This window comes from Egretta garzetta, unplaced genomic scaffold (assembly GCF_000687185.1).
Source record: "Egretta garzetta isolate BGI_Z169 unplaced genomic scaffold, ASM68718v1 scaffold112, whole genome shotgun sequence".
Classification (NCBI taxonomy): domain Eukaryota; kingdom Metazoa; phylum Chordata; class Aves; order Pelecaniformes; family Ardeidae; genus Egretta; species Egretta garzetta.
This window is the reverse complement of record NW_009258884.1, coordinates 1,692,372-1,707,610: the sequence shown is the minus strand read 5'-3', so window position 1 is coordinate 1,707,610 and position 15,239 is coordinate 1,692,372. Positions and strand designations below refer to the sequence as shown.

Below are 15,239 nucleotides of genomic sequence, written 5' to 3'. Positions count from 1 at the left end.
AGACAAGGACAACTATCGGTTACAGTTACTCATGCTTTGTCACTAACCAGTTACTCTGCTTTCGTCATAGCTTCACGAGTAGTTTAGCAGCTCAAAACGCAACGCACAGCAGCAAAGGGCTTGGCAACGCGTTCACTTGGTCCACGCCACAGACTGAGGAAAACAACTTCTGTGCCAGCTATTTTACCCCAACCCGCAGTCCATGGCAGCCGCGGGACTCAGCACTCTTACACAATCAGTTCATACCGTTTAAAACGAGGACAGTCGCGCATTCGCTGTTGTTCCAGTGACACAGTGGGGGACACATCCTGGCACAGGGCTCCAGCACCTTTCAGACTTTTTTTTTTTCAGAGTGTCTGAAGCTGGCAGAGCTGGCAGGAACACAACCTTTAGCACGAGGCCTTCAGAGGTCATTTTGCCCCAGTAACAGGTTTAAGATGACTGTAGAAGAACCACACGAGGGTATTTGACAGAACGGAGTGCGCACGCAACCATAAACAGCAGCCTTGGACAAAGCTCCAGTGAATAAACGCACCTCTTCCCAGGGACACGAGCCGGCAGGTCCTCAGGCCCCGAGCCCATTCTCTATCTGCTCCAAAGAAAGGCGGCTTTCACTGAAAACCCTCCTTTTAAGGCTTTAAGCACACCCGATCTTACGGGTCAAAATTTTATGCCAGGTACTTAAATCCAGTCAGTTTTCTACTGACGAGTACATAGGCATGCAAAGCTCGGCCAGGCCTCCCTCACCCCGTGTCATTTCTAAAGACAGCCTTAAAAACGTGGTGGCTGCACGAAGCAGGCCAGGGGCTCGCCCCTCTGCTGTTGGTCTCCTGCAGGCAGAGAGCCACATGTTGGGCTGTACAACCACCCGCCCGTCCCCCCACAGTAAGATGAACGTTGCCTCTGATCTCTGCAGCCTGAGGAGCAGCCCGGGAAAGGGGCATCCCCAGGGTGACAGCCCACCCCACCCCACCCCAGGGGCCAGCTAAGGCAAGCAGCTACAGTCACCTGGTGCTGTCTTCTCCAGTAACAAAGCTGAGATCATCAGGACCAACCTGATCGCCCTCCGGGAACATCGAGCATCGCTCTGAGGCTGAAAACAAAACAAAGAAAAACCCAGTAACCTTTAGCAGCCGAGCGATCGGAACACAGCAAGGTAACGTTCCATCACCTGCAAGGCCCGCTGCGTTGTACCTTCACCCCTAACGTACCAATAACACAAGGTGCTTGACACAGAGTTACGACTGCCACAGGGTTTTAAATTTAAGGTATCTGTAAGTCAAGCACGGACGTGAGCGATGTTTTGATTCTTTGGATGAGCTGTGAGGTTTTAGTGCCCGCTGCAGGCACCCAGCAAAGCAAACCCCGATTCCTGAGCCGAGCTGTTAGGCCGTGCTGCTGATGCCCTGTGGGATGCTTATTTGGGCTAAAAGTCAACTTCACCTAGTGTCAGCTGTCACCTTGCAGCTTTTAATTTGATCGGAAGGTTAAAGCTTTCCAAAGAAACATGAGATGAGTTTTTGAAACTACACTGAAGTGCTCAAAGCACATCCCTGCTGCTCGAGATGCAAACCCGCCTCGAAGGCAGCGGTTACCTCCCTGAAGTCAGCCCATGTGCAGTCCTGCTCCTAGCACGCAGGGAGTTCCAATTCGGAAGAACCAGAGCTATGGGTTTTCCAGCACCTCCCCGGGAGACTCACCTGAACTGACTCCTCAAGGCTAGAAAGAGTTCCCCTCTCCTGTTTTGATCTGGTTTTAACTGGGATCCCAAGAGAGGAGTTCCACATCTTACTGGCACTTGCTTGAGCTTTAATACCTCTACAGCACCTCAGCGATCGCCGCCCTTGCAGCGTTCTGCATCACAGGAGCTCAGAGGCAGGGGTGCGGGAGCGTTTGGGAAGCTGGGCTCACACAGTCAGTTCTACCTTCACTCGAGGACTGGACAGAGAAGGCATGGTTAAACCCCTCCGAGGCAGAGGCGGCATCCTCCTGCTCTTCGTTTTCTGTGTCACATTCAATGTCACTGTCACTGCTCATTCCTGGTAGGAGATGAAGGACATGCTTCTGACATACCCCGGCTGCAAAAAACCCAAAAAACCCAAAAACCTCAAGGCAAAAATGATGGCAGTAAGATCTACAGAGCTGGAGCATTCGACTTTTTTGCATGTAAGAGTTACCAGGAGCTGGCAGGAGAACAGGGGAGAATGAGCACGTTCAGAGCTCAATGTGTTTACCAAAGCACTACGGGGTCTGACAGAACGGCGGGTACCGGCTTTGCAAACAGCCTCATTTTGCTGTGCAGCTCCTCGAGAGGAGCAGTTCCAACACATCGCCAGCTGAGCGCAGACTCAGGTGCCCACAGCTCCTTCCTGCTTGAGCTGTGCTCCCTGCCAGCTGCTCAGCCTACCTCTACAATTAGGACAGAAAATAAAAGTTGCTTTTTTTAAAACAGTTGAGAGGTAGCGTGACCCGTGGAGCAGATGAACCTACCAGACCTTTCAAGCAGCAATACTCTATTCAAGGCTTGCACACAAAACCCATGCTTTTCCTACAAAAAAGAACCATCGCTATTGATAATCAAGGTGGTTTCTTTTGTTTTGCCAGACCTTGAGTGTGTATTGACAGCAGTCAAAACTCTCCCTTTTGTACAGTTTTTAGGTGACAAAAGGGCTTTGCTCTGTTCTGAAGAGCTGATTGATACTCATTGCTAAGAAAAAGCAAGTAGTTAAGTGAGGTGCCAACTCTACTGTAGTTTTCCCTCTGAAAGGAAAAAAAAAAAAATAATATTTGTTTCCTGGGGTTTTTAACAATGAAGTATTTCAGTCTTTAAAACATTTTCCTATTAGGCTCTCTGCTATAATAGGAGAGCTGCGGGAGCGCATCACGATCACGCTGCAGTGACTAAGAGCAGAAATTCAGTTTTGTCACTGAGAGACCTTCTGTAAATGCCAACTCCTACACAATACTGCACACTGCAGATAGAGATGGATGCTGGCACCTTAATATAGGCTTTGCGCTACAATTCAGTCATTGAAATTCAAATTAGTGCAGGGGTGGAAGGCAGGAGAGTTTTAGCAAGATAAGAAAAACTCTTCTACGTGGACTTTCAAAAAAAAAAAAAGGCAGTAACATTTTTTTCCAGCGTGGAAAGGATGCAGGAAGGGAGGGGGAAAAATTTCCTCCAAGTCTCTAAGGAAACTGGCTTACGTACCACAACACCCGACACGAATGACATGTTGGAGAGATTCTAGCGCGGACGTGGAGGTAGTTACCAATGCGGTTTGTCCCTAAAGGCAGAACACTTAAAAGCCAAGGTCATTGGCTACTATTTTAATTAGATAAGAAATTATTTTCAAGGCCGTGCAAGTGAACACCAAAGCAAAGAGCTGGAGACGTATGAAGCGGGACAAAAAGCAATCACTAGTCCGGAGAAATAAATGGCACCACCCAACAATATCTGCTGGGTCTTCACATTCCTGCCGCACCGTAACATCGCTGTTTCTCCACAGGCAGCAGTGACGCGGAGATGTTCTCCCCTCGTTCAGATTTACACTACAGCTGCCAAATGTTACAGCAAAGTTCAACAGCCATGAAAACAGGTTTCGGGTTTTTTTGTTGTTTGAGGGTTTTTTTCCCCTCTTTTTGTTTCCCCTTCAAGCTCTTTCCATTACAGAAATGAATAAGCACAGACTGCAGTGTTGTCACACTGCATTTGCCCTCTACAACATCTGATTTACCTTCTTCTGTCCCTGCAGAAGCACCCTCAGAAAGCATAGCCTGCAGTTCACCAGTTTCCGAGGTGTTTTCCAGACCACCTGCCTGTGTTCCTTCTGTACGACAGCCTTTGGAATTTGACCTTAAGAAAGAAATTAGGAGAAATCCAAAAACCCACGTTAGAAATTCAGCTTTAATCCAGTTACAGAAACAAATCCTTTTAGTGCCACATCTTGTTTTACTCATTGCTTAAGACTCTTGCATATCCCCTTAAACTTCCAGCTTTGATTGATTTAGAAATATTTAAAATCTTAAAAAATAAACCTGGAAAAGTTTATGGCAAGTACTTTCCAAAAATAGTGGCTCTTGCTGTTTAGAAAAAAAAAATAGCCCGAGTACCCCATTGCACGTAGCTTAGCTTGCCAACAGGGGATTACTATGAAATTGCTGGAAAGTAGAGTCACAGTGAAAAATACTGTCTTAAATGAGGAAATCAAAAGTGCTCACTTTCAGTTAAGAGGATATTTTGTAAGGAATAGGGGGAAAACAGACTGGGCCTGCCTTTCAAATCAAAGTGCCAGACTACATCCACAGCTGATCAAAATAAAAGAAAAAAAAAGAAGAAAAGAAGAAAAGAAGAAAAGACAACTTGTAACCTAGTTATGAAACCAAAAATTGATATCCAGAGGGAGCAGCAGCAACCAAGTAAACTTCAAAGTAATTTCTCTTCCATGCTGCAAGCACCTGGTTTTAGCAGATTGGTATTTTTCCTTTCTAGATCAAGGGAAGGTGGGGGAGGAGAGAACAAGAGGAAAAAAGAATAAAACCCTTACCCTAGAGCACCAACTTTTCTGGTCTTCTCTACAGCAGCTAAGCCATTTAAGCCAGAAACTCCCACATCGGAATCTGAACCTTCGCAAGGTCTTTCCTCTGGCTTCGGCAGCGCCTCAGAAGCGTTGCTGTTGGTGAGGGGCCTGGGGGAGTGATGCCGACTGCTCAACTTCGAGCTCCCCATGCCACCTGAGGAAAGAGGGAGAGAAACTCAAAGCACATCCAGCCTTATTTCAAAAGGCTAAATGTCCAGTTGTTTTACATCACCAGTTTGGTTCCAGACACATGTATGCACAAGCACGCCTTCCCCACCCTCGCTCATAAAACCTCACATTTTCAAGTCAACACATGGGCCACGTGCACCATTCGATACCCACTCTCTAAACACAGAGAGCTTCCATTTCAGGTGCCACTTCTGATGGGAGACTTGGGTAAGTACAGATCAATCCTTCCCCTTCCTGTGTAGTTAAAACTTATCTTTTCCTTATCTTCCAGGAACACAGGCACCCTCTTCACTGTCACCTTCCCCAGCTATCGATGCACAGGCGTTTCGCTGCAGTTATGGCAGCCTTTCCAGTCTTGGAGAAGGGTGAAACTGGGCCCAAAGGTTACAGTTTCATTGTGTAATGGCTTTATGGTGTTTTTCAGTTTCTCACCCAAGCCTTCTGTATCTATTTAGCATTAAAAGAAAACAATTGCGATACTCCATTCCTTCTCCGAACAATTAAGAGGGTCAAAACACCAATTCCTGCATTAGGCATTTCATTTCATCACCACTTAAGGGCATCGTAAAACTCAGGAGCAGCAATATCATACAATTCTTTAATCTCACATATCCAGAGTTTTCTTGAATTCCCTTTAAGCCTGGGTCAGTACTTTTTGATCTATGATTTTCACTATGAAGTTAGTTCCCAAAACATCTTCAGAGACCCCAGAAGTAACACGTAGCACTTAAATTTATGTTCTGGTAAGTTGAGTGTGTGGCACTGTTTCACAGCAGATCAGCTATCAAAGGTACAATAATGTTAACTACATTTGAGACAGGATCCAGTTGAGTCTCAGGGAAACTTCAGTTGCCAAGTAAAAGACTTCTTGAAAAGCTTTTGTACAACAGATGCTAAGATGCATCACATCACACAAATTAAGATAATCTTGTTTACCTTCAGAAGTTTGACTGTCTCCCTTTAAACGAAGATTACTATCCCCACAGTCCATAGCTCTTCGTAAAGACAGGCTACCTGCTGCTCCAGAGCGAATAGGTTTGGGTGAATTACTTTTCTTACTTGCAGCTGCAAAAATATTTTAAGATGTGACAAGCATTCAATCAAACTGTTGCAGTATTCTGTCTTTATGCTTGTTTTAAGTTAAGCTCCATATTAGTCTCATTGCTCATTAACTCCCAATCCTGCATAAAACTTCTTCCACACCCTTCCTGTCAAAGATGTGGGCTAGAGGGAAGCTTAGCTAACTGTGGGTACGGCCAAAACTACGCACTATGGTCACCTGCCTTATGCTAAGACACCCTTCAGGAAGCCGTCAGCCAGATCGCTTCAGCCATCACAAGAGTATAATGGGTAAGGATAGCCAAACCCATCCCTTCAGCTCTTAAATTCAAAGTCCAGTGTAACAAAGGACCTCAAAAGCAAGAGTGAAAGGCAGGTCAGGGGACTTGCACTGTTTACTGCTTCTAAAGTAACCATTCTCTGAGCACGTGTCAGCGTGGATCCTGCTACAGAAACTCATCTACGTAGAGGAACGGAGGAGTGGTAACTGGAACAGCAAACCACCAAGTTCTGCTGTCACCACTCACAATAAAGGCGGGGGATCTGGGCTTCAGTGCAAGTCAGAAGATTGCTCCTGTTTCACAGAGTGCTGTATGCCTGTTCCTCTTGTTCTGAGGCAGAACGAAGTGACTGCCCAGTGCCTCAGTAACCTTTGAGGGATGAGGCATTTGCTAAGGAAAGAGGTGGTATTAAAAACCACACAGCACACAAAAGCTGGCCCTTCCAACCCTTCCATGGCTTATTGATGGAGTAACCCAGGGCTCCAAACTTTAAGACACGACTCCTTCTCTTAATGTGCACCATCACAGAAGAAATTCTCTACTCTATAGAAGAGATGAAATGCAGAACAGACCTTTGCTGGAGTTGCAAAAGCCCTGTTTTGCAGGTCAGCATTGAAAGAGATGGAGAGGAACAGAATCATTCTACTGGTTGTCTAGTCTACTCATGTTTATAATATATTCCTTACTCATCTTGGCTCCAAAATCCAAGCAATAACTTGAATCAAAACCCAGAAGGCTGGAAAATCACCTCTCCCAGGCAACAGGGAAGTGAAAGAGGATTAGCAAGTGCTTTTATTCAGGATCATAAGCAACAAAGCACTTGCACAGCCTTCACGCTGGTATCCAAAAGATTCCACAGTGGCTTACCAGTGCTGCCAGTAGGACTCAGTGACAGTACCTGCACAGGCACCTCTCTGAAAGAAGTCACTTTTCAAAAGGCAAAGTCTCTCCAGAGAGAAACCTTGGCTTACCTGAATTTTAGCAAGATTTCAAGTTACTGAAGTATAGCAAGTCTGGAATTTTTTAGGTTTTTTTCATTGGCAAGCATCACGAAACACCCTCAAGCTCATAGATGGGCCAGATGCAGAGCAGCACTCAACAAGAAACGACCTTCAGCTAGGATCAGTTCGACACTGGATTAAATTTCAGAACATTCTCACTGCACTAGGTGCGCTGCTGGTTGCGCAGCAGAAGTTTTGGTGCTTTTACAGAGAAGGGCTGAAACCAGTTTCAGTAACACTTACTCAAAGGCAGTGCAGGTTTTCTGGATTCTTACAGCTGAACTTGAGTAACTGTAAGAGGTCTATTTCCAGATGCCTGGATATACAAACCGCCTATACAACTGACATCTGTAAGAGTAACATTTAAAGCCCCCCCTTTTCTATGAACTTACAATTCCTTATGTAACAACTGGTAACTGAAGACTTTGTCAGTAGTTCCATTCCTATTTCTTTGTTGGAGAGATTCTAGCGCGGACGTGGAGGTAGTTACCAATGCGGTTTGTCCCTAAAGGCAGAACACTTAAAAGCCAAGGTCATTGGCTACTATTTTAATTAGATAAGAAATTATTTTCAAGGCCGTGCAAGTGAACACCAAAGCAAAGAGCTGGAGACGTATGAAGCGGGACAAAAAGCAATCACTAGTCCGGAGAAATAAATGGCACCACCCAACAATATCTGCTGGGTCTTCACATTCCTGCCGCACCGTAACATCGCTGTTTCTCCACAGGCAGCAGTGACGCGGAGATGTTCTCCCCTCGTTCCGATTTACACTACAGCTGCCAAATGTTACAGCAAAGTTCAACAGCCATGAAAACAGGTTTCGGGTTTTTTTGTTGTTTGAGGGTTTTTTTCCCCTCTTTTTGTTTCCCCTTCAAGCTCTTTCCATTACAGAAATGAATAAGCACAGACTGCAGTGTTGTCACACTGCATTTGCCCTCTACAACATCTGATTTACCTTCTTCTGTCCCTGCAGAAGCACCCTCAGAAAGCATAGCCTGCAGTTCACCAGTTTCCGAGGTGTTTTCCAGACCACCTGCCTGTGTTCCTTCTGTACGACAGCCTTTGGAATTTGACCTTAAGAAAGAAATTAGGAGAAATCCAAAAACCCACGTTAGAAATTCAGCTTTAATCCAGTTACAGAAACAAATCCTTTTAGTGCCACATCTTGTTTTACTCATTGCTTAAGACTCTTGCATATCCCCTTAAACTTCCAGCTTTGATTGATTTAGAAATATTTAAAATCTTAAAAAATAAACCTGGAAAAGTTTATGGCAAGTACTTTCCAAAAATAGTGGCTCTTGCTGTTTAGAAAAAAAAAATAGCCCGAGTACCCCATTGCACGTAGCTTAGCTTGCCAACAGGGGATTACTATGAAATTGCTGGAAAGTAGAGTCACAGTGAAAAATACTGTCTTAAATGAGGAAATCAAAAGTGCTCACTTTCAGTTAAGAGGATATTTTGTAAGGAATAGGGGGAAAACAGACTGGGCCTGCCTTTCAAATCAAAGTGCCAGACTACATCCACAGCTGATCAAAATAAAAGAAAAAAAAAGAAGAAAAGAAGAAAAGAAGAAAAGACAACTTGTAACCTAGTTATGAAACCAAAAATTGATATCCAGAGGGAGCAGCAGCAACCAAGTAAACTTCAAAGTAATTTCTCTTCCATGCTGCAAGCACCTGGTTTTAGCAGATTGGTATTTTTCCTTTCTAGATCAAGGGAAGGTGGGGGAGGAGAGAACAAGAGGAAAAAAGAATAAAACCCTTACCCTAGAGCACCAACTTTTCTGGTCTTCTCTACAGCAGCTAAGCCATTTAAGCCAGAAACTCCCACATCGGAATCTGAACCTTCGCAAGGTCTTTCCTCTGGCTTCGGCAGCGCCTCAGAAGCGTTGCTGTTGGTGAGGGGCCTGGGGGAGTGATGCCGACTGCTCAACTTCGAGCTCCCCATGCCACCTGAGGAAAGAGGGAGAGAAACTCAAAGCACATCCAGCCTTATTTCAAAAGGCTAAATGTCCAGTTGTTTTACATCACCAGTTTGGTTCCAGACACATGTATGCACAAGCACGCCTTCCCCACCCTCGCTCATAAAACCTCACATTTTCAAGTCAACACATGGGCCACGTGCACCATTCGATACCCACTCTCTAAACACAGAGAGCTTCCATTTCAGGTGCCACTTCTGATGGGAGACTTGGGTAAGTACAGATCAATCCTTCCCCTTCCTGTGTAGTTAAAACTTATCTTTTCCTTATCTTCCAGGAACACAGGCACCCTCTTCACTGTCACCTTCCCCAGCTATCGATGCACAGGCGTTTGGCTGCAGTTATGGCAGCCTTTCCAGTCTTGGAGAAGGGTGAAACTGGGCCCAAAGGTTACAGTTTCATTGTGTAATGGCTTTATGGTGTTTTTCAGTTTCTCACCCAAGCCTTCTGTATCTATTTAGCATTAAAAGAAAACAATTGCGATACTCCATTCCTTCTCCAAACAATTAAGAGGGTCAAAACACCAATTCCTGCATTAGGCATTTCATTTCATCACCACTTAAGGGCATCGTAAAACTCAGGAGCAGCAATATCATACAATTCTTTAATCTCACATATCCAGAGTTTTCTTGAATTCCCTTTAAGCCTGGGTCAGTACTTTTTGATCTATGATTTTCACTATGAAGTTAGTTCCCAAAACATCTTCAGAGACCCCAGAAGTAACACGTAGCACTTAAATTTATGTTCTGGTAAGTTGAGTGTGTGGCACTGTTTCACAGCAGATCAGCTATCAAAGGTACAATAATGTTAACTACATTTGAGACAGGATCCAGTTGAGTCTCAGGGAAACTTCAGTTGCCAAGTAAAAGACTTCTTGAAAAGCTTTTGTACAACAGATGCTAAGATGCATCACATCACACAAATTAAGATAATCTTGTTTACCTTCAGAAGTTTGACTGTCTCCCTTTAAACGAAGATTACTATCCCCACAGTCCATAGCTCTTCGTAAAGACAGGCTACCTGCTGCTCCAGAGCGAATAGGTTTGGGTGAATTACTTTTCTTACTTGCAGCTGCAAAAATATTTTAAGATGTGACAAGCATTCAATCAAACTGTTGCAGTATTCTGTCTTTATGCTTGTTTTAAGTTAAGCTCCATATTAGTCTCATTGCTCATTAACTCCCAATCCTGCATAAAACTTCTTCCACACCCTTCCTGTCAAAGATGTGGGCTAGAGGGAAGCTTAGCTAACTGTGGGTACGGCCAAAACTACGCACTATGGTCACCTGCCTTATGCTAAGACACCCTTCAGGAAGCCGTCAGCCAGATCGCTTCAGCCATCACAAGAGTATAATGGGTAAGGATAGCCAAACCCATCCCTTCAGCTCTTAAATTCAAAGTCCAGTGTAACAAAGGACCTCAAAAGCAAGAGTGAAAGGCAGGTCAGGGGACTTGCACTGTTTACTGCTTCTAAAGTAACCATTCTCTGAGCACGTGTCAGCGTGGATCCTGCTACAGAAACTCATCTACGTAGAGGAACGGAGGAGTGGTAACTGGAACAGCAAACCACCAAGTTCTGCTGTCACCACTCACAATAAAGGCGGGGGATCTGGGCTTCAGTGCAAGTCAGAAGATTGCTCCTGTTTCACAGAGTGCTGTATGCCTGTTCCTCTTGTTCTGAGGCAGAACGAAGTGACTGCCCAGTGCCTCAGTAACCTTTGAGGGATGAGGCATTTGCTAAGGAAAGAGGTGGTATTAAAAACCACACAGCACACAAAAGCTGGCCCTTCCAACCCTTCCATGGCTTATTGATGGAGTAACCCAGGGCTCCAAACTTTAAGACACGACTCCTTCTCTTAATGTGCACCATCACAGAAGAAATTCTCTACTCTATAGAAGAGATGAAATGCAGAACAGACCTTTGCTGGAGTTGCAAAAGCCCTGTTTTGCAGGTCAGCATTGAAAGAGATGGAGAGGAACAGAATCATTCTACTGGTTGTCTAGTCTACTCATGTTTATAATATATTCCTTACTCATCTTGGCTCCAAAATCCAAGCAATAACTTGAATCAAAACCCAGAAGGCTGGAAAATCACCTCTCCCAGGCAACAGGGAAGTGAAAGAGGATTAGCAAGTGCTTTTATTCAGGATCATAAGCAACAAAGCACTTGCACAGCCTTCACGCTGGTATCCAAAAGATTCCACAGTGGCTTACCAGTGCTGCCAGTAGGACTCAGTGACAGTACCTGCACAGGCACCTCTCTGAAAGAAGTCACTTTTCAAAAGGCAAAGTCTCTCCAGAGAGAAACCTTGGCTTACCTGAATTTTAGCAAGATTTCAAGTTACTGAAGTATAGCAAGTCTGGAATTTTTTAGGTTTTTTTCATTGGCAAGCATCACGAAACACCCTCAAGCTCATAGATGGGCCAGATGCAGAGCAGCACTCAACAAGAAACGACCTTCAGCTAGGATCAGTTCGACACTGGATTAAATTTCAGAACATTCTCACTGCACTAGGTGCGCTGCTGGTTGCGCAGCAAAAGTTTTGGTGCTTTTACAGAGAAGGGCTGAAACCAGTTTCAGTAACACTTACTCAAAGGCAGTGCAGGTTTTCTGGATTCTTACAGCTGAACTTGAGTAACTGTAAGAGGTCTATTTCCAGATGCCTGGATATACAAACTGCCTATACAACTGACATCTGTAAGAGTGACATTTAAAGCCCCCCCTTTTCTATGAACTTACAATTCCTTATGTAACAACTGGTAACTGAAGACTTTGTCAGTAGTTCCATTCCTATTTCTTGCAGCTTGCTGCAGCTTTCTGTTCCACAGGCAGCTAAAGCTCCTTGCTCAATGGAGAAAAAGCTGGGCTGTCCATCACATGAGCCAGCATTGCTGCTTCTCACTTCTGACAGTTGGTTTTTTACATCAGACATTTTGCTTCGAACTTCAGCCATCTGAGTTTTCAGTCTTTTCAGCATCTTCAAGTCAGGTGGCACACGCCACATTGCCTGGTGTCTCCGCTGATCTCGATCTTTTAGAGAATAGGACGATGCTTTACCCAGGGAAAAGTTAAAGAACACAGCAGGTAAGTAAAACTGTTCTCAAACAAAAGCAGACATCTATTTTTAACCGCTCTAAGAATTCTACCTTTCGCCCTGCTATAAAACGAGGGACAGAGACATTCTTCTGTACAGCTACGACACTATAATATTTAGGTTGCAAGCACTGCACAGCTACCGGGACAGCGGATCGCCACTCCCTGCCTGCCATGGAAGAAGGCCCCAAACCTTGCTCGCTGGAAGAAGCAAGGCTCCCAGTGCTACTGCATGAATTCCGATGACAACAGAGCCGCTACTCCACATTGCCAGACGAGACTGAGTCCACAAGCCTGGCTGCCAGTTCATCTGAAATGTTACATGTTTTTATAAAATTTGTTTGTGTGTACATAAGATTCTCATACCACCAACATCCCATCTTAACATAGAGAACTCAAAGAAATCTGAAACTAGGGACAAAATTCCCTTAAATACCTAGCACCAGAAGATCAGGTCAAGGAGCTAATACCCAAGTAAGCCTACATGCTGCTCAGCCAGAATTAGATCAACTTTGATGTCTACTTGAAGCACTGTAAGTGCTTCACTGCAAATTCAGCTGTTCAAAACCATAAAGCCAAGTGGCTCTTAGAAACCTCCACCTTTGGAGGTGAAGTCTGGCAAACTCCAAATGTAACAGCGGCTTTCTCTTAGTTGACTGACGTGAGAAAGCTCTGGGAACAGTCAAACCTTAACGGAATGTCAGCAAAACAGGTAATTTCAGCTGCATAGCCAGTAGCTAGAGATGACCAGGAAGCTATTCAAGCAACAGGAAAGCTTAATCTTGCTCCAGTAGTACAGCACAAAGTGCACTGCCCTCTCTTAAAGTCCTTTTGTCTAGGCTTTTTTCCAGGCAAAACAGAGCCAAGACTTTCAGTTCACATGCTGCCTCCTCTTTTCATACTTATGGAAGTGACTTCTATTTTTGGAAATACGGATTACATTCAGCTGAAAATTCATCTGACTATTTATGTGACTACATTTAAAAAGCTAGGAACAAATAGCTGGAGCTAGCTTTTAGATTCAGTAACACCGATGTCATTGTTGCAGCAAAAGCAAGCATTTCTTTGTAGCAAATGGACCATTATTTCCTTTCTGTTCTATTAAGTCACCAAATAGCTGTTTCAGAATGACCTGAAATGAGATGTTGTGGTAGTGGGCCAGCAAGCTCCAAATAAGTGTTAATCATGATAAATGTATTATTGAGGTTTTATTTTAATTCTTCACTAACAAAACAAGAGAAATGAGCAACCTCAGTAACAGCCATGGGTACCAGAGCTATCTTTGCTTTTGCTGCACATGAAGTTAATTGCTGTTTTTGGTTGAAGGGTCCTAACTGAACCACAAATACTCTTCAAAGTCTTCAATTATTTAAATGCCATCCCTATTTTTGGCTCCTGACATTTTGATCAATTTTTCTTCCGCAACTGCTTACATGTGCTTTTCCAGCCTTACAACTACACACATTTTTTTCTCATTCTGTTTTCAGTGCCTTTTTCGTACAAAAGTAAATTCCAGGATTTATTTTCTTGTTAGTGTGCACCATGCTGCCAGTACTCTCAGCTACTAAGTACACAAGCTTTGTGAAGTGAGGTGGAACTGCTTTCTCAGCAGATAGCCGTTTCGTGTTGGTTTGGTTTTTAGTGCTAACCCCTTCTAGAAAAGGGCCTTTCATTCATCTCCCACAGTTGTAGCCAGAGAAACAGCATGAACTGTATCTCTACAGTGTTGCTACACAAAACAGCCAGTTCAGTCACATCCCCCAAGAACAGACGGGAAGACCCTCCTTGACACACACTTCTGGTTTTAGTTGAGTCATCCAGTGCTCTCAATCTGAGGTCAACCATTAAGACAAAGAACGTATCGAGGCAGGCAGCAAGATGCAGCACACTGATGAGCACAGATGAGGACACAGAAGTTTAGCTATGAAGGAAAAGGACTTCTTGTCATCCTCTTTTTTCCCCCTCCCCTCCTCAAATCTGCTTCATACTCTGGGACTGCATTCTCAGAGACATTTCCAAGGTGGAATTAAATCATTTTATAGGTGATGTAGTTACCTCTGTTCTGCAGAAGAGAGGCAGGTGGACGTGGCTGAAGGCCCCAAAGGTTTTCCATACCATTTCTGTCTTTTAGATCCAACAAGTGGATTAAAATTAAGGGATCTATATCTAGTAAACTGCTACTGGCTGTTGAGCCTAGGGCACTTCCTCCCCGCCTTGAAGATCTTCCACTTGCACTGGTATAGCCATGGCTGGAACCTAGGGAAGAGTCACAGAGAAAGAGGGTGCATACGCATGACACTGGTGAGGCATTACTCCCTATAAAAACAAAAAGAGAGTTCCACAAGTAGATTAGGAATGAAAACATTTCAAGAAAGTTAACAAGACATCGGTATTATTCCAGGGATTTACGGATTCTGAAAGCAATCATACACTTCTAAAAGTTTAAGCTAAAAAGCACCAGAGGGGAAAAAAAAAAGGGGGGGGAAAAAAAAAGGATTTCATTTAATATCTTTTATGTAAATCTCTTAACAAATAGATTGGTAAACAAGTCAATAAAAAGAGCATTTATTCTGAAGAAATGCACATCAACTTTCTAGGTTCCCCCCGCCAATTAGATTAAGGGGGGGATCTTCAGTTGAGTTCTGCTCTGTGTTACGGTGTTCCCATTACACAGTGGCCAAGGCACTCAAAGATGAAGAGAGTCTTCAGAGAAAATAATTAGACTTGCAAGATTAAAATTGTAGTGTACTAGAACTCCCTTCCAACACAGACAGGTGAAACTACCAACATTCAGACTGGAAAACAGTTCAAGCAGGAAAATGCAGGAAGCTCAAGCATCAGCTTTTACAAATGTGGTTAAAAATTACTTTCCAAAAGCTCCTAAATGAATGCTGTTCCTACAGCCACTGTGCTCCTACTCTAAAGGCGATCCTTTCAAAGCAGACAGACACATCCCTCAATTTCCTAGCTCACAATAAATTTTCAAGAAGTTTTGAAACAGCAGCTAAAAGCAGGACAGTTAAGGAATTCTGCCTTTCAAGCACTAGCAGGCTTC

At 44.0% G+C, this 15,239-nt stretch overlaps 1 protein-coding gene across 3 annotated transcripts in view; it reads right to left on the bottom strand.

Annotated features, from left to right (window-relative positions):
• TRIM37 (tripartite motif containing 37) overlaps positions 1-15,239 on the bottom strand; it is a 35,858-nt gene that overhangs the window by 3,080 nt on the left and 17,539 nt on the right. Inside the window, exons 17-24 of one of the 3 annotated variants that reach the window (XM_035889620.1) lie at positions 14,240-14,440; positions 11,886-12,142; positions 7,503-7,557; positions 5,706-5,834; positions 4,548-4,734; positions 3,738-3,856; positions 1,926-2,078; positions 1,009-1,093 (exon numbers count right to left, since the gene is read on the bottom strand). In XM_035889620.1, the coding sequence (XP_035745513.1) occupies positions 1,009-1,093; positions 1,926-2,078; positions 3,738-3,856; positions 4,548-4,734; positions 5,706-5,834; positions 7,503-7,557; positions 11,886-12,142; positions 14,240-14,440 (1,186 nt within the window). Of the gene's footprint in view, positions 1-1,004; positions 1,094-1,925; positions 2,079-3,737; positions 3,857-4,547; positions 4,735-5,705; positions 5,835-7,502; positions 7,558-8,065; positions 8,185-8,875; positions 9,063-10,033; positions 10,163-11,830; positions 12,143-14,239; positions 14,441-15,239 lie in introns of those variants that run through there. The other 2 variants (XM_009633941.2, XM_035889621.1) reach the window with 2 other exon arrangements.